We start from the raw sequence: 23,430 nt of genomic DNA, 5'->3' as shown, positions 1-23,430 counted from the left end.
TGTGGGTTGGGGAATGGCAAAGTGTTTTGAGATCACTAATCTCAAGAAGCTTAGTGAGGAACTTAACTATGGGGTCCTTAGAATCATTCCAGTGGACGTTGAAGTCCCCAAGAAAGACTTTTTTTGAGTTGGAAAGAGAGGATTGGGTGATAAGATCGGATAGTTCATCAGCGAAGGGGAGAGGGTCACCAGGGGTTGGTAGATATTATGAAGACGAATGGGGGGGAATCAATAGATTTAAGTTCTGCTCCCAGGTATTCGAAGGTGGTATGGTCAGAATTCTTAACAAGAGGGAGTTGTAGTTTATTTTTAAAGATTATGGCTAGACCACCTCCTGTTCTGTCACGTCTAGCTTTCTTGAGGATGGAATACCGGGGGGGGAAGAGCAAGCCAAGAATAGAAGTTGAGTGGTCTTTTGAGCAAGTTTCAGTAGGAAGGCAATGTCATTATGTCATTGTGTCATTGGAAGTCCAGAGAGCAGAGCAGTAATATACCTGGGGCACTCTGTCCCTGTGTGTACCAGGGCACAACTTCAAATTGGTGCACTGTGCATAAATAGGGATAGTGCTGCCTATTACTGATAATGTGCTGCCTCCACAGCAATCGCAAACTTGTGGCCGGCCTGGCAGCAGCTCTTTATTGAAAGACAGAGTGCCCATCTGTACTTAAAAGGAACACTAGAGACCCCCCTTGCAGGTGGGCGCAGTGAGTGACTGCACCCACTTGGAGGAAGGGTGCCTGGAGGTCCATTGAACCTCTTTTCACCCCTTCAAAGGGCTGCCCTCAGTAAGCGTACTGGTTGCACAGTCAGTGAGTTTCCTGTCAGCCTCCTTCACACTGCACCCATATCCATAATACGGCACAGGTGCAGAGACAAAGTGTTTCCCTCATCTGTTAATACAGAACAGTATCAAAAGGATATAGCTGTTGAGTTGTGTATCTGGATTTTTAGACTTGTAATTGGCACATTTGTGGGTGGCTTACCTCACTGTCCTATTTCAAAGTCTATACTTCCCAGTGCATTTAAATTGCACATATTTTCTCTTTAAAACTCTTTAATTTATGTACACATGTTCCTGTTGTTGGAAAAAATGACTTTGGATTAGAGACTATCGCATATATATATATATATATATATATATATATATATATATATATATATATATATATATATATATATATATATATATATATATATATATATATATATATATATATATATATATATATATATATATATAACCTCCTGCCTCTGATTTTACAAAAAGGCAAAATTTTCTAATATTTTTAGATGTGTTTCGAAAAACATTAAGATTTTGCTTTGGAATAAACTAAAAATAGAAATATCAAGGTCATGTTTCTACAGCTGCAATTATTATCCATTTTACTTTTACTTTTGTTTTTAACCTTATTAAATGTTGAAAGTTGTGATATATTTTGCTTAAAATCCAACATGTAAGTGCAGGTCTTATAATCATCTCTGAAGAAACTCCTAAGGTGGAAGTTTATTATTGAAAACCAAAACACTAATGACCCAAACACCCTGAACATTTACTCCACTGGGTGGGGATTTTTTGTTGTTGTTGTTCATAGCCACTCTGTTTTTTTTCTAGTGGTGATGCATAGAAGGAAAAAGTCATCCCACGCCATCCACTCTAAATAAGACCAGTGGTCCTAAGTATCTGCTCCAGCGGGCTCTTTGCCGTCAGCCACTCTAATTGGGTATACTAATGGCAGAACCTGCAGGGTCACCTCTGCCCGAGGGATGACAGTCTTCCTGACTCTTCATAGGTGGGATGGGTTAACAGTTTGGCAGACATGGTACTCCACCTAATTTGTAACTGTTCTTCCAAAATTTACCTCATGCCCTTACTCTTTTCTGAAAAAAAGTGAGACTTGACAAGTTTTCCTATGTCTGAAATGCTTTTTTAATTCAATGTGTGCATAGTTCTACATAAACAAAACAGAACAGATTTCAGTAATCATTCGAAACTCGAGTAACTTGGGGTGTCAATCAACAATTGTTGTTATTACCTAACTCAAAGGTGCTTCAAATATCAACTGCAGAAAGACCAAAGTATATATTGGCCTGTGTAGGACTGAAATGTAAACCAGCGGATCAATAAAATCTCTGCAGGAATTAATGTCACTCTTGCTTTCCACATATTCTTTTTGAAACAATGGTGCCAATGAGTGGCAAAAAAGCTTTGAAGGTGATGCACAAACAAACCGGAGACATGTGTGCCTAGTTTTTGAGGAAAGACTTAAGCTCTGTGCTCAGGTTCCGTGGGGGCGTTTATATGATTATCCCCCTGCATGGGTGACAGGGAGCTTTACTTAACCTGGCCTGGTTAACAATGAATCTGAACTTCAACACTCTGGCAGGCCCAAGGCACAATTCTCAGTTCATGAGGTCCTAGTTTGCATGGTAATAATGTGGAATCTCACCACAGTCACCTGGTATCTTCACAGGCTCGCTCAGTGGATGAGCACCCAGAAGGCTCTCAGTTTCAATGACGTCTAAGTTGGGGTCCACCATGACATGCCTGATTGAAAAAAGCACTATACATTACTGTTAGACCTGTCATCCTTAGGATGGTTTTCCTTACACTTTTTGCCTGCTTACCTCCACTTTTTGATGTATCTTTTTGTTGGTCTTAGGACTCTGATCACTTTACCACTGCTAACCATTGCTAAAGTGCATGTGCTTCTCCCATAAATTTAGTGACATTGGTATATATCATTAATTGGCAAATTCAGGTTACTAATAAGTCCCTTGTAAAATGCTATACCATATACAAAGGGCCTGTCATCTAAATGCTACAAGTGGGCCTGCAGCACTGGTTGTCCCACATACACAAGTAGCCTTTAAACCTGTCTCAGGCCGGCCATTTCAGGACCTGTGTGTGCAGTTTACTGCTCCATTTACTTGCCATTTAAAACCACTTGAAAAGCCTTAAACATCCCTTTTATGACATATAAATCACCTCTAAGTTAGGCCCTAGATAGCCCTACGTAGGACATGTACTTTTATGTTTTAAATGTCCTGGTAGTGGCAAACAGCGCAATTTTTTTTTTACTACTCTCATAGGTTAGCATAGGGAATTCCTTAAAATATCTTTAAGCTGTAGTTCCTGATTTGAAAGGAGTAGCTGCATAAATGTTCATATCTCTGGGATGGCAAAGCTAAATCCCTTTTTATGCTAAAGCTGGATTTAACATTACTATTTTAGAAATATCACTTTTAGAAAGTGGATTTTTTTCTGCTCTTACTGCTCTATTTATCCTGCATTATGTCTCCAGTGCATGTCTGGGCTGAGTGACAGCTACACTTGTGCATTCCCTCTAGACAGTCACAAACGCAGGAAGGGTGGGTGTGATAGAAGACTCAGCTGCATTCATTTGCATTCTGATGGGCAAAAGTGGGAGTGGGAGCTGACCCTTACATCTGAATAAGCAGTGTCCTGTGTCCCACATGAAGGGCTTATTACCCCCCACAGGTAGCTTAGCAGACAGGGCTAAGATGAAATGAGACCTTTGCACTTCAAGGAACTGATTTGAAGTCAACCCCCACTTCAACGGCACATTTGGGTATAAGTACTGGGACTCTGACTCTACCAAGACAGTACACTACTGGGCCTGTGAAGAACTCTGCCATGAGTAAGCACTGCTGTGCTGTAACGAGTTCCACTCTGCTTGACTGACTGTTCTAAGAAACTGCTTCACTGCTTTGCTGAGCTGCCCTGCTGCCTGCTGATCTCTGCCCTGCTAAGGACAAGGTTTGTACCCAACTAACTTAAATCCAGAGTGACTCTAAGGCTTGCTGGTCTCAGAGTCATAAAAGACTTCTTGCAATTCTGCTGGTGCTGCTGGAATCTGCCATATGTGAGTTCTACCTTTGCCTGAGGTGCCCCCTCCAGTCCTGAGCCTCAGAAGTGGGTTTTTGCAGCTTCTTTTACATCGACGCAGCAGCGACTTTGTGCTCTTTGATTCTGATGCAGCAGCTGCCCAAAGATAGTGGTTCTACCCCTGGCATGGGTTGATGATGGCAGTTTGCGTGGCTCAATGATGACGCAGTGCCGGCACCACACAAACGTTCATCGACGAAGCTCCATCGACTGTGCAGATCGGTGCAATGCTCGCCTCCATCCACAGATCAACGATAATTCAGCACCTCCTCAACTACTCACCTCAAGTCTTCGGCATCGGCGCTTTGCTCTATCCAAGGTATTTTGTTAGAAGGACCTGTCTGAGTCCTGTAGCCACCCTACCCTCCATCGTGGTCAGCCTGAACTTTGAAGTTACCCCCATCTACTGCAACCTCAAGTAACTTTTGAGCGCTATTAACTTCTAAGCACTGTTTTTGGTTTATTCTTTAAATATTCATAACTCCTGTCCTGGTTGCGCCGGGATGCCCCCGGGTAAGCTGAGCGCATTATAAATTTCATATTATTATTATTATTATTATTACTTATTGGATTTTTGTCATGTTGATCTGGATCTTCTCATAGAAAGTATTGTCTATTATTCTAAACATGTGTGGAGTCTTTTTGTGGTGCATTCATTGTGTCACTGTGTGAGTGTGTTGCACACATATTTTACACATTGCTTCTTTAGATAAGCCTGGCTGCTCTGTACCAAGCTACCAGAGGGTGAGAACAGGTTATCTTTTATTATATATTTAGCCTACCTGGACTAGGATGGTGGTCCCTACTTGGACAGGGTGCATATGTCGGTCAACTAGAGACCCAATTTCTAACAATTACATAACAAGGAAACCCTGTGACCCAGGATTATCAGAGTGAATATGTTTTGGAAAGAGGTATTTGGGGGGATATGACTATTTCTTTGGATTTTGTCCTTAGAAGTGAGTCTAACCGAACAATTGTTTTAAAAAAAAATCTTTATTTAACAGTTTTTCCCAGTGCCAGTGCCATACACTCACATAGCTGCCCCTCAATTGAGGGGTAAAGAAATAGCATGTTTTAATTCAAGTCACAGACGTCAGTAAATACATAGGACATATAAGAAGAATAGCGAGGTCAGTACAGCATAAGGCATTATAAAATAGTACAGTCAAAAAAGTAGGGGGGGGGGCTTCCAGCTTCCATATACCACTTGCTTTAATCCCAGTATTATCCTCAGTGTGTGCATGAGAAAGTCTATTGCAGTGGGGTGGCAATGGGAGATTGTAATGTTAGGAGGTAGTCCCGGAATGGCTGCCAATCAATATGCCTGGAGGAAGGAAGTTGCAGTGATGTATAGAGTTTGCAATTAGTGTCACAGTACATGAGACTATCAATCCATGCTACTGTAGTTGGGGATCGTTTAGCACCCCAATGCATAGCGATTTCCCTTTTGGGCAGGAAGAAGGACCATGGCCTCAAAGCAGCTAAATGCTTTGGCCACGTTGCGTACTTATCCAAGTATCTCCAATAAGATGGAGGGTTCTATGTTAGTGTGTGTCATGAGTGAGAGCTTTGCAAAAACATCCCCCCAATCATATGCTATCTTACTGCAGGTTCATGTTATGTGGGCAAAATCCGCAATCGGCGTGCAGCATTTTGCACATTCAGGTGATCTGGCCAGGCCTATTTTGATTCAGCGTTAGATATACTTAGCACAGAAATGTATAATGTATTAGTTTATGTCACAGCAGTCTTGCCACAATTAAGGGGTGCCCTAGAGTCGTCTCCCAGGTAATACGGAGTTTAATATCCTGATTGGGTAGTAGCTTTAAGCATGCCTGGTCCAGTTTGGAAATCAAACGGTCTCCTTCACATCCTTAATGACTAGTGTCAGCGGCGAGAACTCGTCAGGCGCTAAGGGGTAGGATGCAATCTGGGGCTTAAGAGTCCTTTGGAGGTGGTGCATTCCTAAATGGTCCATATAGGAAGCATCTCAAAAGCTTGCATCCTCTGTGCGAGAGAGTACATGTCCCTCCAGGAACAGATCTTCAGATGTATAGAGCAAGTATTTCAGGATACTACACTGCATGAACTACCCCTGTGTAATAGTGAGCCTGGGGTTGGCCAGAAGTGGGAGCACCGGGGAATACAGAAGCTGGCTACCCAGCATCCATATCAGTGTTTTCCAGGAACAGCTAGCTGTAGATAACATTTGTATGTCTTGGGGGTCCTGCAGCAATCCCGTGGGCAGTGATACTAATAGTGGCATTGGGGTGGCTAGGTGTGCTTCAGGTTTATTGTACAGTATGCCCGCATCAGCATGGTGCCAGTGCCTAGCATAGCTGCACTGTGCTACCAAATAGTCTAGGTGCATATTAGGAGCTCCAAGTCCCCTTGTTTCTTTCTGGAGTTTTAAAGCATTCCATTTCAATTCGAGGTTGCTTGCCTCCCCAAATAAGGCTTATCAGTGTGCTACACAGTGTCCCGAAGAATGTATTTGCTAATGGGATGGGAATGTTTTGAAAAAGGTATACAAATTGGGGCAGCATCATCATTTTAATGAGAGCAATGCAGTCAGCCATTGAGATATGGAGGCGTACCCACTGATCCAGCCGAATGTTCAGTTTATCCACAGCTGGGCCATAATTAAGGCTTATTACCAGTTCTTTGTCTTTATGGATGTGGATCCCTAAATAGCTGACAGAGGTGTGGCACCCTTGCAATGGGAATTCACAGCATGTTGGTGTTGTGGAGTCAGTCAGGGTAGTATCTCTGACTTATGCCACTTTATGTGTAAACCAGAGAGAGTCCTGTATTGGATTATTTCACGCAATATGGGTGCCAGATTTTCAGCAGGGTGGCAAAAATACAAAATTATATCATCTGCGTAAAGCATTACCAACAGAGGTCTTGACGTGAATTGGAGGCCTCTATGCAGATGATTCTTCTGAAGGAAGACAAGGGTCACCAAGAATTCCATTGTGATTATAAATAGCAACAGTTAAAGGGGGTAACACTGTCACGTCCCTCGCATGATAGTAAGCAATCTGGTCAGAGTTCCATTGAGCCTTATGCGTGCCGTTGGTTGAGAGTAGAGAAGCGTTATTAGAGACATAAATCTGCTGGGGAATCCCATCTTGCGAAGTATAGCAGGTTAACACCTTGGCTGCTAGGGGTTTTCCCGTTCTGCGCTGACTTTGGATGATCCCCATTGTTCATGACAAGGTCAACTCGTCATTAGCGCAGGGCAGGTAAAGCCCATGACGAGTTGACCTTGTCATCAGCGCTGAAGGGGTTAAAAAGGCCAGTCTAATGAGTCAAAAGCCTTTTCTTCATTGGGCAGTGTAGCCACAGCTGGCACCGTAGGCAAGATCCTGTTTAGTACAGCAAAGACCATGCGCAGATTTAGTGCTGTGGATCGATGCGGGACAAAGCCAGATTGTGCTGGGTATATTATTTTTCCATCAGCAAAGCAAGGGGAGCTGCTATCATTTTGACTAGCATTTTCTTGTCAAAATGTGACAGTGAAAGGGGGCGGTATAATCCACAATGCATGAGTTATTTACCAGTCTTCAGGAGCAGTGTTATCACTGCTTCCCAAAGACTGAGGGGCAATACACCTCCCTCGAGTGCCTCAGAATACATCTCCAGAAGATGTGGAACTAGAATATATTTATATGCTTTATTGAAAGCACCAGAGAAGCCATCCAACCTTGGGGCTTTGGAGTCATCCATTAAATATATAGCCTGAGTGATCTCTTCTGTGGTAAATGGCTCACTAAGGAACTGCTGATGGACTATGCTAAGCCAAACCAAGTCCAATTCCTCCAGATAGGAGGGTATGTCATGTACAGTCTCAGTGATTCGCAAAGTGTATAGTTCAGTGTCATAATTAAGTACCTATGTTTGGATTTCTGTCGTGTCTAAGATGTGAGAGCCATCAGGCTCCTGGAGTCCAGGTATATAGGATTGCCCTCTGCAGGGCTGCAATAATGAGCCCAATGTGCATTCTGGTCTTTCCCTCTCCCCATATCTCCGGGCTCTAGTATATTTCCTTTGGTAACAGACCTCTCTTTCCACCGCAGGGCAGCTTGCTGTTGTGAGCAATCTGCAGTATGCTGCGAGGCTTCTGTTTGGTCTAATGCCATCAAGGCTGTTTCTGTCTTGGTCAGCATTCAAAGTAGATCCCTCATCACTCCTGCATGATTGGAGATACAGAACCCCCATGTGTATGCTTTAAAAGCCTCCCAGAGGGTAGCCTGTGAGGTGACAGTCCCCTCATTAAGAGACAAATACTCAATCATAGATGTGCGGAGTTCAGTGCGTAAGAGTTCATTGTGTGGTGCCATGTTAGGGAACCACCATCCCCTTTCAGCGCCACTTGCTTGAGGAATATGCATTTTTCAATATTACAGGGGAGTTGTCTGATAAAGTATGTGCGGGTGATCAATATTTTGTTTTCAGGATAGGGTTGTAGTCGACACTAGCCAATAGTCGGGCTGTGTCCACATATTGTGTTGTGTCAAGTGGAATGCGTACGCACATCCAGTTGAACGCTGTTGATGCAAGGCATCCTCCAGGGTTTACTTGTCACAGGCATCTTGCAACACCTGGTGGGATCGGGGTTTCCCGTGGGCGCTTGCTCAGTAGTATCTAATGTTGATTCTAACAGGATGTTCAGATCCCCACCCAAAAGGTAAAATTCCAGGCTATAAAAATTAGTGGAATAAACATTTGCTAGCAAAACCCAGTGTCCTAGTAAATGTTCTGCCACCAGTAGGTAGCGGCCTTCCAGGTCTGTATGTATGGTGTAGGGTTGACAAAGTAATCACTTTTGTACCAGGATGGATACCCTTCTTGCATAGGTGCTGTAGTTTTAAAAAACACGATGTGTGCCCGAAGTGTTCACAAAACTAGGTGTATTGCCAGATGCTACATGTGTTTCCTGCAGGAAAGCAACACCTACGGAGTGTTTTGCTGTAGATATTGTACTAGTTGTCTGTCCTTGCATGAGTTGTTTTATCCCAGTATATTCCACATCATGAATCAAGTGACACCTGTGAATGGACGGACATTATCGTGTAGTGACATCAGATACTTGAGAGTAAATTAAAGGATCTACTGTGTGAGTGACATGGCAAAGGAACAAAACTGTTAACTTATAACTCAAAACACCCCAGAGGTATTCCACACCCACCCCTGTTCCCATACCTGGCCGCAAGTTGCCAAGTACAACCCAAAAAACTGAAATTCAAAAGACAGCATCCCTCTTAGCCATAGAGTAGTATCAATTAGCATATATGTGTAACAACACGTGAGGGGTGGCAACACTTCATCCGTACTCCATAACGTTAGGGAGGAATGAAGGATTAGGAACAGGGACATGCAGAGGTAGAGACTGTGTCCTGTTGGTGAGCATCAGTGGGCCTAGTCACAGCACAGCTGGAAAGTCTTATCCGTCAGCAGTTGCTTCACACACAGATCCAGGCGGCCCAATATCTGTATATTTTCCCGCAGACTACTGGCCTCTAAATCATTGTTCTTCATTGCTACCATTTTCATTGGTTTTCCCAGGTATTCCAGCTTTTTAGTTATCTGGGCAGAGCCATGTTCAAGGTCCTAGATCCTTCCCTCAGCAGCCTTCAGCCAGTGCTCATGGCGGTCAAGACTTTCAGTCACTTCATCTAGTTTTTTGTCCAGCATGTCAAAGTGACCATCCATTGTCCAGAAGTCCATCGGAAGCTCCATCATAATTGCGCCTGTCCTTGGCAGTGGGGCGGGCCTCATAATGCTCTGGTCAGCTCCCTCAGCCATTGTTGTGTGCTGTGTAGCCTCGTAAGGCTTTGACTCAAAATTTAAATGGCATTGCTTGGGGTCACCCTGAACCATATTCTATATGTGAGATGCAAATATCGATTTTCCCCAGGTAATAAAAGATCAGTGTTTTCTGCACATGTACTCCAGCCCTGGTTAGCAGTATCATCAAAGGACTAGAGCAGTGTCAGTGATGCTGGAGTTAAAATTCTGGGGAAAGTGGCAGTGGGGTGGTGGTGGGGGGTCGGCACTGTACTGGAAAAAATCTAGTGCCGTCCTGGTCTATCTGTCAATGAGAGGAGAGAGCCGGGTCCTTTAGGAACTTATTACTGCCATCAGCTAGCCAGTGGACACTCCAGGGGGGCGCCCCGTCCCCCCAACCAGTTACTACCAATCCTCCAGAGTAATTCTCTGCTATTAGCCACCTGTCAGGTAGGCGGCGGGGATCTAACCGGGTGCAGCGAACTGACCTCCCCCAACACAGTCTCAACTCCCAATAATCTGTTTATGCCCCTAGGCCAGGTACTCTCATGCAGGGAAGGCCCAGAGCAGCGGCCTGCCAGGAGCCTTGTGCACAGGCACCGAGCGTACCGCCAGTGAATGCAGCAGTGCACCTAATGAGGCCCACCTACTGAGGGAGGCCCAAGTCTCTACCTCCAGGCAGAGTCAATCTCATAGGGGCTGGGGGAAGCAGAAACGAGCATGGATCACCAGAGGCAGTGGGCTGGTCAGGCCCACCCGCGGCCCGTGTCCCCGCGGGGACTCCGGTACAGACCCAGGCTGTTTTCACCCTTAGAAGCAGAGGGCTGGCCAGACATGGCCTGATGGCCATCCTCCCAGGCTCACCCACCGCCCCTGTCATGAGGAACTCAGTCTAGTCTTACATTGCAGTCCAGAGGTCGTCACTTCAGCAGATCATTGCTCACTACCCCTCTGTGGGTATCTCGTTCCCACTCCGATTCGCTTCTTTCATTGCATCTGGGCATGGCCACGGCCTCCATGGCCAATCTGCCCATGGTGCCGCTCCTCCAGCTTCGGGTCTCTCCACTGGTGGTCCAGGCAAGTCGGTCGGGCCTCCTGGTACAATAGCACTATATTCATACCCACTCAAGTCAGCGCGGGCCCCAAGTGTGCTGGATTGTGTATTATCACACAGGGATTTCTAGTAGATTGTGCTGCAGCATTGTATCCGTTTTTAATGGTGTAGCTGTTCCTGCCCGCTCCAATGTATTGCCCTGAATGTTAGCAGCCTCCAACACTGTCAGATGGCATAAATTGGTGTTTTGGAGACCAGTAGGGACAAGGATGATGGGGCATCCAACATTTGGCATCCGACGGAGCTTCATCACCGCATCGCCATCTTGGTCGGCAGTTTGGCCACACCTCAACTGAGTAATTGCTTAATAAGGAGTAGATCAGTTTATAGATATGAAAGAATGACAGTGCCTACCTGTAAAAAAATGTATACATTTTATTTTAATAATTCATTTTGTTCATATTTCAAAACTTGTTCTAGTGTTTAACACATTGAAATTGTGATTGCACATAAGACACAATGCAATGTAAATGTTTATTGTAAATTTTAGCACGGGCACAAATTGGAAAAAAACATAACGAAATATGGATAGGAATGGGCTTGCTGTCAGGGGAATATGTCAATAATTGTCTCTCGAATCTTATGGGGTTTTATACCTTCTTCATGACCATTGTTGATTAAAACACAGTTGAAAAACATCACAGAAGGTATGATGATATAAAAATGATATAAAAAAATTTCAGCAATAGAAGGAGACACATTTATTATATTTTTGTTTACACAAATACATTTGTGGTTCTCTATTCATGAGGTCCAACAATCCTATTAAAACTATGGTGTGAGAGACAAGCATAGTCGTTAGAGATAGTTAATGTATTTTATGGTGTTTTTTTGACTGATATTCAGGAATACCTTTAGTACCCAGGTAAATCTAATGTATGGCCTATTATAATTCCAATTTAAATTGGAGGTATCACCATATATGAGCTAAAATATATTGAGACCCAATGTGGACAAAGACAAGAATTCAGTTATTTAAATGACCATGTAAGGGGACAGTATTAATTTGCTCAATAAAGAAGCATGCTGGTAAAGTAGATGTTTATACCAAACTGCCAAAGATAAAAAAATATTAAAATTAAAATACTAGTACTACAATTAGTATTTTCAGTATGTAAAAGAAGTACAATAGATTGCATCTGCAAAGGTTATAAAGGTCTTTTATTTAAGGCTAATGTAAAAATACAGCTTAAATAGAAACATGCTCAAAGTGTCCTACAAAGAAATTAATTCAGTGACTTAAAAAAATAAAAAAACAGAGTATGTTTAAAAAATAAACTAAAGGGACACTTTCATATTGAAAGATGATTAAAAGTACCTAGTTGTGTTTTCTCATAATTTGCTTGCCACTCGCTTTGTGAGTCTGATTTGGAGCATCAGCTGAAAGTGATAGAGGAACACTATGTTTTAGTGATATTAGAAATAGAAAAACCCTTTTTGCTATAGGCTGGTAGTATATGACGTTCTTAAATAAAAAGTGATTGGACGCATCTTTCTTGGGTGAACCTATTATAAATGAAAACAAAGGTAAGACTTAGAATGGGAAGAATAGTTTTTAACAGATGACTGGTGAAAAAGGCGGGCAAGGGAGGACAGTCCCTTGTCAACACTGCCATTTCCCTTTACAATGGATCGTTAGTGAGCTGACTCTGGCAGGTGCTTTGAGATTGGGCAATAAGCATCCGAACCTTATTACACAATGTACTGATGTGCCAGGCAATCCCCTGGTATATGTAAAAGATTCAGAGGAATTTATTTCATGTTTACAAGTACAGGTCATTTTTTTATGTTTACCTTGAAAGATCAGATTTCTGCTCCACATATCATTACCAATTCTTTAAAATATACATAGAGTGGGCTTTCTCTCCTCCCGGTGGAGTACTACTCTCTTACCTCATGCCATTTGCTATTTGGTGTATCATTTCGCCTTCCAGAAATTGCTTACATTGGAATGCACAAGGGACTATTTCAGATCTCAAAAATACATTCAATCATCACACTGTTTGTCAAACCTAGTTCATTACCTTCTGTATACATTCTATACAGAAAGCAATCCTATTTTTTGCTACTTTTTTCCAGCAATGTGGCAAGCCTATCGGGGAAGCCTTGAGGTGATAAACAGCATTTGGGCATGTTACACATGTAAATAATAATTGCGAACACCTGTGTTTTCGGCTCTTGGCAATTAAAAGCCAAACATATTGACTTTGCCATTTGTTTTTACCTTCTTGTGTTGCATAACAGAACATTTGGTAATGCATATTTCAAGCTGCCATGTGCTTGAACTATTTGGCTGTATTTGGGTGAATATGAGCGGGTAATATTTAAAGTCTGACTGAGATTCACCTGATTAGTCTTTCAAGTAAGGTCACAATAAACCATTACGTTAGAACCTTCTACATATTTTCGTCTCTCATTTGTTCATTCATGCCCATATGACATATTTCATATCAATATCTACAGAAGACTGGAAAATATTTCTGAAGTAAGGATATAACATCACTTTAATAATGATACACTCTTACGGGGCAATTTTATTTTCCTGGAAAACTTAGGAGTACACCAGAAAACTCAGATTTAACATTAAGAGATCGATTCACCAAAACATTTAGTTGTTTCACAAAGAATGTATTGGTACGTCAGGAATATTATTTTTTTTCTACTGTTGCATCCCTTTGTGATGTGTCCCAGAAACCTACAACTGTCCAAAAGTAAAAGTGAAAAGGTGCAGTCTTTCGTCTTTGTACTATGTGTATATGAATGTTCCTTGACTGTATCTATTTTATACTTTTAGGGCAAATTAACCAAAGCCTGTATGAGTTTGCAAAAGAGTACTAGAGGAGTGCTAATTTATCTAGCACAGAAAGCCTTTATGCATTCCACTATCTCTTTTAGTTTTTCTCCACAACATTTGCAACTGTTTAACCCAAAAAATTTAAACGAAAAGGTAAAATAAAACAACATACAGCATCCTACAACCACATCTTCCAGGCCCTCATGGAAGCAGCAAAATACTCACGAAGTAACTGCAGATGTCTGCAGCTATTAAAGTTCCTGCATCGGCCAATTCTTTTTTTAAAACATGCACTTTTGACAGTCCATCTCATCTACCTTCTTCATTCAAGCATAAAGAAACAATCACACTGCTTTACTATCATTAACTTCAGTAACCCTTGGGTGCCAGTTTTGAAATAATATAAACAATCAGTTAATTCAATTCCACCAAATATTTTAAAACAAAATGTTTACAAGTGCCTTATATTCTGAAGATCTTACCAATGTATCCCAAAATTTACCTTTATCCTAATTTGATTATTATTATTAACCCATGTGCACTCTAAAGTTGTTTGACATGAAGTAAACATGGTTTCTTGAAGGAAATACAGGTTGTGGAGTTCTAGTACTTTTTTCCCAGAGTCTTTAACCCTTCTGGAAATGACCGGGAGAATATGGCCCCAGGCATGCAGCATCCCTCACAGTATATAAATATTCACAAACTGTAAGGTGACTTCGAATGGAAATAGCTATGCAGGCAAATTTTAAGCTACCAATGTATTACAGAGTCAGCAAACGTGATTCTGTGGTTATTGCTGGAATGATTATCTGTTATATTATTCTATGTGGTTGTGCGGATTTTTTTTAACATTAATTTAATCAGCTCAACATGTAATATATAATCGGAGTCTCCAGCTCTGTACCAAAATCTTCTCTGCAATGGATCTTTGCAACTGTTTCAGAGCGGAGCATCAATGAAAAACCTTTATTAATTGATAAGAATTTAGTATATTGTTTGGTCTCTTTATTTAAATTAGTAAATCAGATAAATCTGTTTACAGAAATATCAAGAAAATCATGGTGTGAGTCAATCAACCAAGTTACAGAGTGTTTCATAAAAGAAGTTAAGTCCCTATTCTACTTTAAACAGATCCTAACCTACTAGAACACACATACAGTCCTTTTGGGAAAGAGCAAGATTTGAAGGAGCATAGATATAGAACCTGATTGAAGTCAAACTCCTCATGAAGAGTAATTCAGCAAACAGACACAGTAACAATTGTTCAAAGTTAAGCTACGAAAATAATCACAGTAGTAGCCTTAACCATAAGAAAATTAAATTGACACCTGCAAAGTTGCAGGCGACAGGAATCCTTGTCAGCAGTAGCTCACAGCCAATAGGACAAAAAGTGCCTAGGGAAATGGAAATGGGCTCAGAAGCACAACCCAAATCAGTTTGGCAGCACTGGCTAATTCTAACTAAGAACATGTATATTATAAATAAAAAAACACATGTAACAATCCATGCTGGTGGTAGGTCATCTAAAGCCATTGAGGAAGGATTTTCCGATGGTCTGCTGCTTCTTCCTTCATTCCCACAGTAAATGCAGAAAGTTGGCAATGTGCTATCTACAAGTGTTAACTTGGTTGCTAAACATTCATGTACATTAGCTTCACTCTGAATTCCCATGAGAACCCTACAGTCTAAACTATTAGATATTCAGTATTCTAATGTGTATCAATGAACTATTCTAAAGGAAGGAAAACATTCTAGTTGTAACATACGATATTAAGTCATGAGATTCACATCTTCATGTGAGCATTATTGTTTTAATAGACTATTCAGTATTCAGTATTGTGAATATGTGGCAATTATAAACTAGCTAAATATGATGAGAACATGTAGTTTGAGAAAAAGAGAATTACATTTTAAAGTCAGCACATTCTACAGAGATGACGTGTTTAAGCAAGCTAAGTGTGAATCATTTATCAAATAATATTGTTTAGTTCAGCATTTCCTAAAATCATTTATGTATTAAAAGAAGAACATGTATTGAAAGATAGAAAGATGAATGAGGCCTAGTCGGACCTAGTCATGTAATTCCAATACAAATGAGTGCTTCCTACAAAACAAATCATGCTACATGGTCATTTAGCATGTTTTAAAAGGCACATTTTCCTACGTTTCATTCTTTTAAGCATTTTCCTGCTAATGATTAATGTAAATTTTAGAACCTATTTTAAGCAAAATCCTCCTGCTCTATCATATGTTAGGCTATGTTATGGTATACTACTTATATCAGTCACATGGTTATAGCACACATTTTGGCATTAGGAAATGTTTGCTCTAGTATCGAGGTCTGGTGCGTTCTTGTTCTAATTTTGAGTAATTCTCCACAGACAAATTCTAGTTGTGTTTATCATATATAACAACCGTAAAATTCTTGTTGTTCTGTTGCGTATAATATGGGCCGTTTAATGCTTAATATAATGACAGTTATGAAATTTCATGATGGTGGCCAGAGATCTTGACCAAGTGTTTAGATGCTGTCTGGCTTAAATGAGTTCTTTATGTTTGTTATGTGAGTGCTTTAGATGTAGTTAGGGGGTATGCTGTGGAGCCCTGATATCCATCTACTGGCCTGCATTGGGTGTGAGGGATGGCTGTACGAAATTCAACGGGTGACTTGGGAGGATGATTTGTACCGTTATTTGCAGTGCTTGAGACCAAACTGGAGTGGCATAGTGAGCAAAAGAATGATGGATTAAACCCAGAGCTCTTGACTAAGAGTGAGTGGTTGAAAGGTTTCAGCACTCCATCATCTTGTTTTGGTTTTCAATGTGTATTTGTGTCAACAAGGAATTTTGTGCAGTGATTGTGAGAAATAAAGTTCTTCAGTAGATCCTCTCTTGAACATTTAACTTTTTAAAAATAGTTTATATCATTTTCTTAAAATATGTTCTCTTTTTGTCTTGCAGAGCTTCCATATGGGTGGGAAAAGATTGATGATCCCATATATGGAACCTATTATGTTGAGTAAGTATAAAACTTGTGAAAGTTTACTGTTAATGATGTTCAACATTCCCAACACACAAGGGCTTCGGAATCAGTAATTCAACTCCACTGTCACATAAACATCTTGTGTAAGAAGAACCATAGACACTTTTTTAAAGATACTTCTTACCCCTCCCACACGAGAATCTCCTGCAGATCACAAGAGATTTGTTCTACATCTTTCTAGTTGGCACACATGTTACTCTAATCAATTACCTCTGTTCCCACTGATTCTAGAAGAATTCACTTTCTTCAACAAAATGCTAAACATTCAGGAAACTAAGACAATGTGAGTAGCAGCTGAGATATCTTTTCAAGAAGTTCTTTATCAATTGGTTAAATTTCCTGTAAGGACATCTTCCCATGACACATTGATATACATCTCATTTTATGGGTGCACAACCCTTAACTAAAGAAAAATTGGATGGCATGCAAGAAGTGACATACTAAAATAGGTGGCCATTACATCATCTAGTAGGCAGCAGTTTCAAGTAGTTACTTTTGCATCCACTTATTAAGGAGACATTTAAAATGTTGTCCAACGTTATTATTCTCCTTTGTGAGTCCATGAATTTAGGGAATTACATGGGGTGTTTATGAATACTATATATAAGAGAAGTGTAAATGTATAATTTTATATTTTACTATTGAGGCTGAACATTGAAATAAGTGTGACCTATGACCTTATGCCCTATTTGGATGAGTCGTTCACACAATTATGTACAGAAACATGGCTTTATTGATTTCATAAATGTAGTGGCTGTATATGGCGAATTTATTACATACCAATAGGAAGCCAGGCCACTCTGTTTTCGTGCATTACAATGGCACATTTCCATAGAGGACACTGTGACACACATTTTACACATCTGTATATTGCTCTTGCTGTTTCCAACAATTACAATTCACATAAGCCTGCTTCAAATGGTTAAGCTTAGACATGAATTTTCTGAATGACACCCAACCTCCTCCTTTCGAACCATCACTGCTGCGTCTAATGCTCAGCTGTTCTGCATAAACAGAAAAGAGCGAACTGGGAGGAAAATGAGCGGCCTTGAAATAGGAGCCAGTATGGGAGGTTAAGAAATAGTTGTTCAGCAAGAGTTTAATCTAGAGTACTTTTGATACATTGAGGCGGGGAGTGTGCTCAACCTCCGACAATGGAAATTAGTGAACCGCTGATGAAAATGAACAATGTGCAATCAACATGCAGTCTTAAAGTAGAACACGAACCATTAGCATTTACATGTGAAAATTAAGTTTTAACTTTTGGAACTGGAAGAATGTATAGCAGATTTATTGCAGTATCCATAATTGCTAGAAACAGGAGTATCACTCTTAAGCACTCTTTTTAGAAGAGGAATATGATAGGAAGTCCTCATTTAATTCGGGTCACAAAGAGGTTGAATGAGGACATCATCATTGTAATCTATGAATGCAGGAATAGAAAAATACTGCAAAAGGAGATGAATATTACACACCCCATCACATGGCATTAATTCAGGAACATCTTGCATGTACAAATGTGGCCTCCTTGTCCACACTTTTGTACGCTTTCTTGAACAAACAACTATGGGGAACTAAAAAGAGGCACACGCAACTTGTGATCCCTCTAGACCATGTCACTAATCATCTCCAACCCTCCTAAGGTTCAAAAGAACCAGACCATAATAGTGTTTGTGGTGGTACCTTTTGAAGAACAAGTAGAACAAACTTTATAAAAATAAAGGAAGAAGGTGAACACTCTAAGAGCAAGAGTGGGCGAATGCAGTTTATTCCTCCTTTTCTTCTTTTTAATGATGTTCAGTGTACCATCAGTTTTCTCCCCATTTCATATATAAATAGTTGCACATTGCATGATTAAGTCCTGCAACCCAACTCCATAAATCACTAGTTAGTCTTTTTAGTGTGCAATAGTGTCTTGGAATGGCAAATGCGTACGCCCATTTCATTCCCTTGATCTCTTCTTTGACTATTTCATACTACAGGGCACTGATTGCAATATAAACTGAATCTCTCACGGATTCAGTCATGATTGTTTGATATGTCAGAACTACAGTGGCTCAAGATGTCTGTAGGTATTTTTTCATAATGAGTTACTGAGGCCAATAAGTGACATCAGACTCTCTACTTTGCACTATTAAAAGGACAAACAAAAAGACACTCTTAAGGGATCTTTGTAGGAAATGGGCCTTTTTGGATGGTCTACATATATTTTTCACCTTTTTCTAGACCCTATTTCTCCAGGTATTTGGACCATCTGACCCTGCTTGCAGGCAGGTCGCCCCCACGCTGCTGCTCGCCACTTTTTGCCTTGCTGCCTCTGTGTCCCTGAGCTGCTCCTCGCCTCCCCCTGCCCGTGCGCCAGCTCTCCCAGCCCCCCACCGCTCCCGTTCCGTTCCTTCCCGCCGCTGCTCCCCTTTGGCCCCGCCTCCCACACACCCATTGGCCTCCTCGCTTCCGCCTCCCAGCTGCTCCTCCCTCCCAAGCCACCTCATTGGCAGAACAAACAGCGGTAGCAGGAGCAACCTCTGACCCTGCTTGCAGGCAGGTCACCCCCACGCCGCTGCTTGTCTCTTTTTGCCTTGCTGCCTCTGTGTCCCTGAGCTGCTCCTCGCCTCCCCCTGCCCATGTGCAAGCTCCCCCGCCCCCCCACCGCTCCCGTTCCGTTCCTTCCCGCCGCTGTTCCCCTGCGGCCTGCCCCCTGCAGACCCACTGGCCTCCCCGCTCCTGCCTCCCAGCTGCTCCTCCCTCCCAAGCCACCTCATATGCAGGCCGAGAAGGGACCACACAGCGGACACGCGTAGCTGGAGCGCCACCGGCACGCCGAAGGCGCGCCTAAGGCAAGCCCGTCTGCGCCCATCCGTGCCAGGCCTGCGCCCAGCGCCAGAACCCCTGGACCCCGCAAATGCCACAACACCAGAATCCACTACGACGCCAGCACCCTCCGCGCACTCAACACCGGCCAAAACCACACCTGCTGCCAAGCTGCCCCAAAACGGACCCACGGACCCTTCTCCTGCCACACCTGCAGCTTCACCTGCGACAGAACCACCAAACCTCCAAAGCCTGGACCCAACCACCTCCGCTGAATACTCCTCAACACCCGCTCCACACGCAAACACGCCGTCGAGCTCTGGGATCTACTCAACACCTCAGCCCCAGAGGTGGCCTTCCCGACCGAGACCTGGTGGAACGTCTCCTCGGTGCCCGACATCGCCAAAGCCATGCTAGACGGCTACAAGATCACCCGCAGGGACCTCGCCAATGGAATCAGAGGAGGAATAGCCATCGTCCACAAGTCCACCCTCAAGGTCGCCACCCACGCTGATGACACCCTTAGCACCGCCTAACACCTGCACTTCCGGATCCACCCCAACCCCAACACCACCCTCAGAGGAACCCTCGTCTACAGACTCCCTGGACCCCGGGCTCAGTTCAGCGACTCTATCGCCGACCTCGCCAGCACCCATGCACTCGCTTCCACGGACTACATCCTCCTGGGGGACCTGAACTTCCAACTCGAGACCAACAACGATGCCAACTCAGCCACCCTGATTGACAACCTCGCCAACCTCGGCCTCAGACAACTCATCACCGCACACACCCACACTGCCGGCCACACGCTTGACCCCATCTTCTCCACAGGCTCCCACGTCTCCTTCGACCACACCACTGAACTCCACTGGACTGACCACCGCTGCATCCATTTCACCTTCAAGAAATCAACCACACACCACCGCACCCAACAGCTATCTCGCTGCTGCTGGAGCAAAGTCACCGAAGACCAGCTGATCAACCCCCTCACCAAGAACCCACCCACCGACCCCACCAACCCAGACGCCGCAACCCGCAACCTCAGACAGTGGATCGACAACTGCGCCAACACCCTCGCCCCACTCAAGAAACCCTCCAACAGCTACGCCAACAAGAGAGCCACCTGGTTCGCAAACGAGCTCCAGGCCTCCAAACCTGCATGCCGGAAACTGGAGAAGACATGGCTCCACGAACGCACACCGGACAACCACGCAGCCAACAAGGACGCCATCTGCAAACACCACCACCTCATCAGATTAGCCAAAAGATCCTCCTTCAGAGACCGCTTGGATAACAACGCACAGCAAAGAGCTCTTCAGCATCGTAAAGGAACTCTCCAACCCCAGCGCCAACGCCAATGACAACCCGCCCTCAAAAGAACTGTGCGACTAACTAGCCACCTTCTTCCACCGCAAGATCGCTGACATTCACGACAGCTTCAACACCACGACCGCCTGACTACCCAGACTCCACCCCCCCATGAACATCACCAACGCCAATCGCCTGACCTCCTGGTCTAATGTCAACTACAACGAGACATGCAAGGTCATGAAATCCACCCACTCAGGATCTCCGTCCGACCCATGACCACATCACGTATTCAACAAAGCAGACACTGCCATCTCACTCAAACTACGGAAGGTCATCAATATTTCCTTCAAAACAGCAACATTCCCGGAGAGCTGGAAGCACGCCGAAATCAACGCCCTCCTCAAGAAGCCCAAAGCGGACCTCAAGAACTTCCAGCCCATCTCCCTGCTCCCGTTCCCGGCAAAGGTCATCGAGAAAATCATCATCATGCAACTGGCCTGTCACCTGGAAGACAACAACATCATGGACCCGTCCCAGTCCAGATTCAGACGAAACCACAGCACCGAAACAGCCCTCATCGCCGCCACAGACGACATCAGGTGCCAACTAGACAACGGCAAAGCATCAGCCCTCATCCTCCTGGACCTGTCAGCCGCCTTCGACACGGTCTGCCATCGCACTCTAAAGACATGCCTCCTAGAAGTCGGAATCCAAGAGAAGGCTCTTGACTGGACCACGTCCTTCCTCTCCGGAACAACCCAGAGCGTCCGCCTCCCACCCTTCCATTCCAAAGCCACCAACATCATCTGCGGTGTCCACCAGGGATCATCCCTCAGCCCGAGGCTGTTCAACGTTTACATGGCCCCCTCACACAAGTGGCCTACCATCATGACGTCAACATCATCTCCTAAGCCGATGACACCCAGCTCATCCTCTTCCTCACCAAGCACCCACACACCGCCAAATCCAACCTCCACGAGGGAATGAAGGCCGTCGCCGACTGGATGAGGAGCAGCTGCCTGAAGCTGAACTCAAACAAGACGGAGGTCCTCATCCTCGGACCCACCCCCTCAACCTGGGACGACTCCTGGTGGCCGACCACACTGGAAACAGCACCAACACCCACCGACCATGCACGCAATCTAGGATTCATCCTCGACTCCTCCCTCTCCATGTCGAAGCAGGTCAACACCGTCTCCACCTCCTGCTACAACACCCTCCGCTTGCTCCGCAGGGTCTACAAGTGGATCCCCACCGATACAAGAAGAACGGTGACACAGGCACTGGAACACCCTCCCTACCCACATACGGCAGACCCAAAACCTTCTCGCCTTCAGAAGGCTCATCAAGACCTGGCTCTTCGAGCAGTAGCAACATCCACCCCCCTCCCCCCAGTGCCTTGGGACCCTCACGGGTAAGTAGCGTGCTTTACAAGTATGCTGATTGATTGATGTGCTGTGGCACTGCCTATTAGTGTGACGGCATGTGCACCAAAACAGTACTGTTAAAACCAGTTTCACCCAAATGGCCTATTTAGCTTTCCAGTAATGTCATAGTAGAGTGGCGCAGAAAAAGCACCACTGGCATGGAAGATGAGTTTCATATGTGCACTGTACTACATATTTACACCACCCATATTATGTGAACAAATTCTATGATTGCTGGAAGCACCATTGTGCTCTGACTTGGCTGCAGAGTAAAAACACTGCAGTGACAAGTGAAATAAAAAAGTGCCTTTGCCATGTAGGAATTTCATATAACAATTAGTCACCCTTTTCTTAGCCCTGAAAGCACCCAGCTGTGTGTGCCTCTTAAGCCTACATAACTTGGTGCTTAATATATAAAAATGGCACACTTCACATTGGGAATAGCATGCTCTCACAGTATAGAAATACCCAAGAGCTTTTTCCACAGTGCTTGTTAGGCTAGATCTTTCATGACCAGGTCTATGTGTGATTAAACCCTTCACATCTGCGACTGTGAAAATGCTTAAAAATTATTCAAAGTTATTTTCCACTTATTTTCAAAAACCTAATTTAAATGGTGAAAGTAGCTTTCAGACAACCGTAATGTAAAAGGAACTTTATAAACGTCTACTTTCTGCTGTGTGACCAAAAATGGCAAAGAACAATTTTGTCGCTCAGCTCCACCCAAGAGGCCTGATACACATTCCTGGCTCTGAGTTAAGAACCCTGGGGCATATTATCAAGCCTGTGCGCTAAAATTATCGCCGCTTTATCGGCCGAAAACGGCCGATAAAGCGGCGATAATGGGCTTGATAATATGCTCTATCGAATTCCAATCGAAGCACATGTTAGATGTGAAGACATCTAACATGGGCTTCGATTGGAATTCCACAGAGCATATTATCAAGCCCATTATCGCCGCTTTATCGGCCGTTTTCGGCCGATAAAGCGGCGATAATTTTAGCGCACAGGCTTGATAATATGCCCCCCTGTTCCTAGAGGACAGTCGCTTGCGCTCTGAGCCCAGGAGGACAGGGGTGTGTTCAACAGCATGTTACTTAACAGGTGTTAGCTAAATAAGAGGCAAGCAGAAACCGATATAACAACAATGGACAGCTCAGGCTTCCTCTTTGAGCTAGAGATGCCATATTGGCTTGGCTGGATTTGCTCCCACTCATTTCCGGGGCT

General features: G+C 43.6%; 1 protein-coding gene across 4 annotated transcripts in view; it reads left to right on the top strand.

Moving 5' to 3' along the window:
• The window catches only part of MAGI2 (membrane associated guanylate kinase, WW and PDZ domain containing 2), a 2,816,921-nt gene that overhangs the window by 2,229,227 nt on the left and 564,264 nt on the right, over nt 1–23,430 (top strand). For all 4 annotated transcript variants that reach the window (XM_086967329.1, XM_086967327.1, XM_086967326.1 and 1 more), the window contains one exon: nt 16,573–16,630. In XM_086967329.1, the coding sequence (XP_086823455.1) occupies nt 16,573–16,630 (58 nt within the window). The remainder of the gene's footprint in view (nt 1–16,572; nt 16,631–23,430) is intronic.

The sequence above is a fragment of the Lissotriton vulgaris genome, chromosome 1_1 (genome assembly GCF_964263255.1).
Source record: "Lissotriton vulgaris chromosome 1_1, aLisVul1.2, whole genome shotgun sequence".
Classification (NCBI taxonomy): Eukaryota; Metazoa; Chordata; class Amphibia; order Caudata; family Salamandridae; genus Lissotriton; species Lissotriton vulgaris.
Note: the sequence above shows the minus strand (reverse complement) of the source record. Positions and strands in the feature narration are given on the sequence as shown.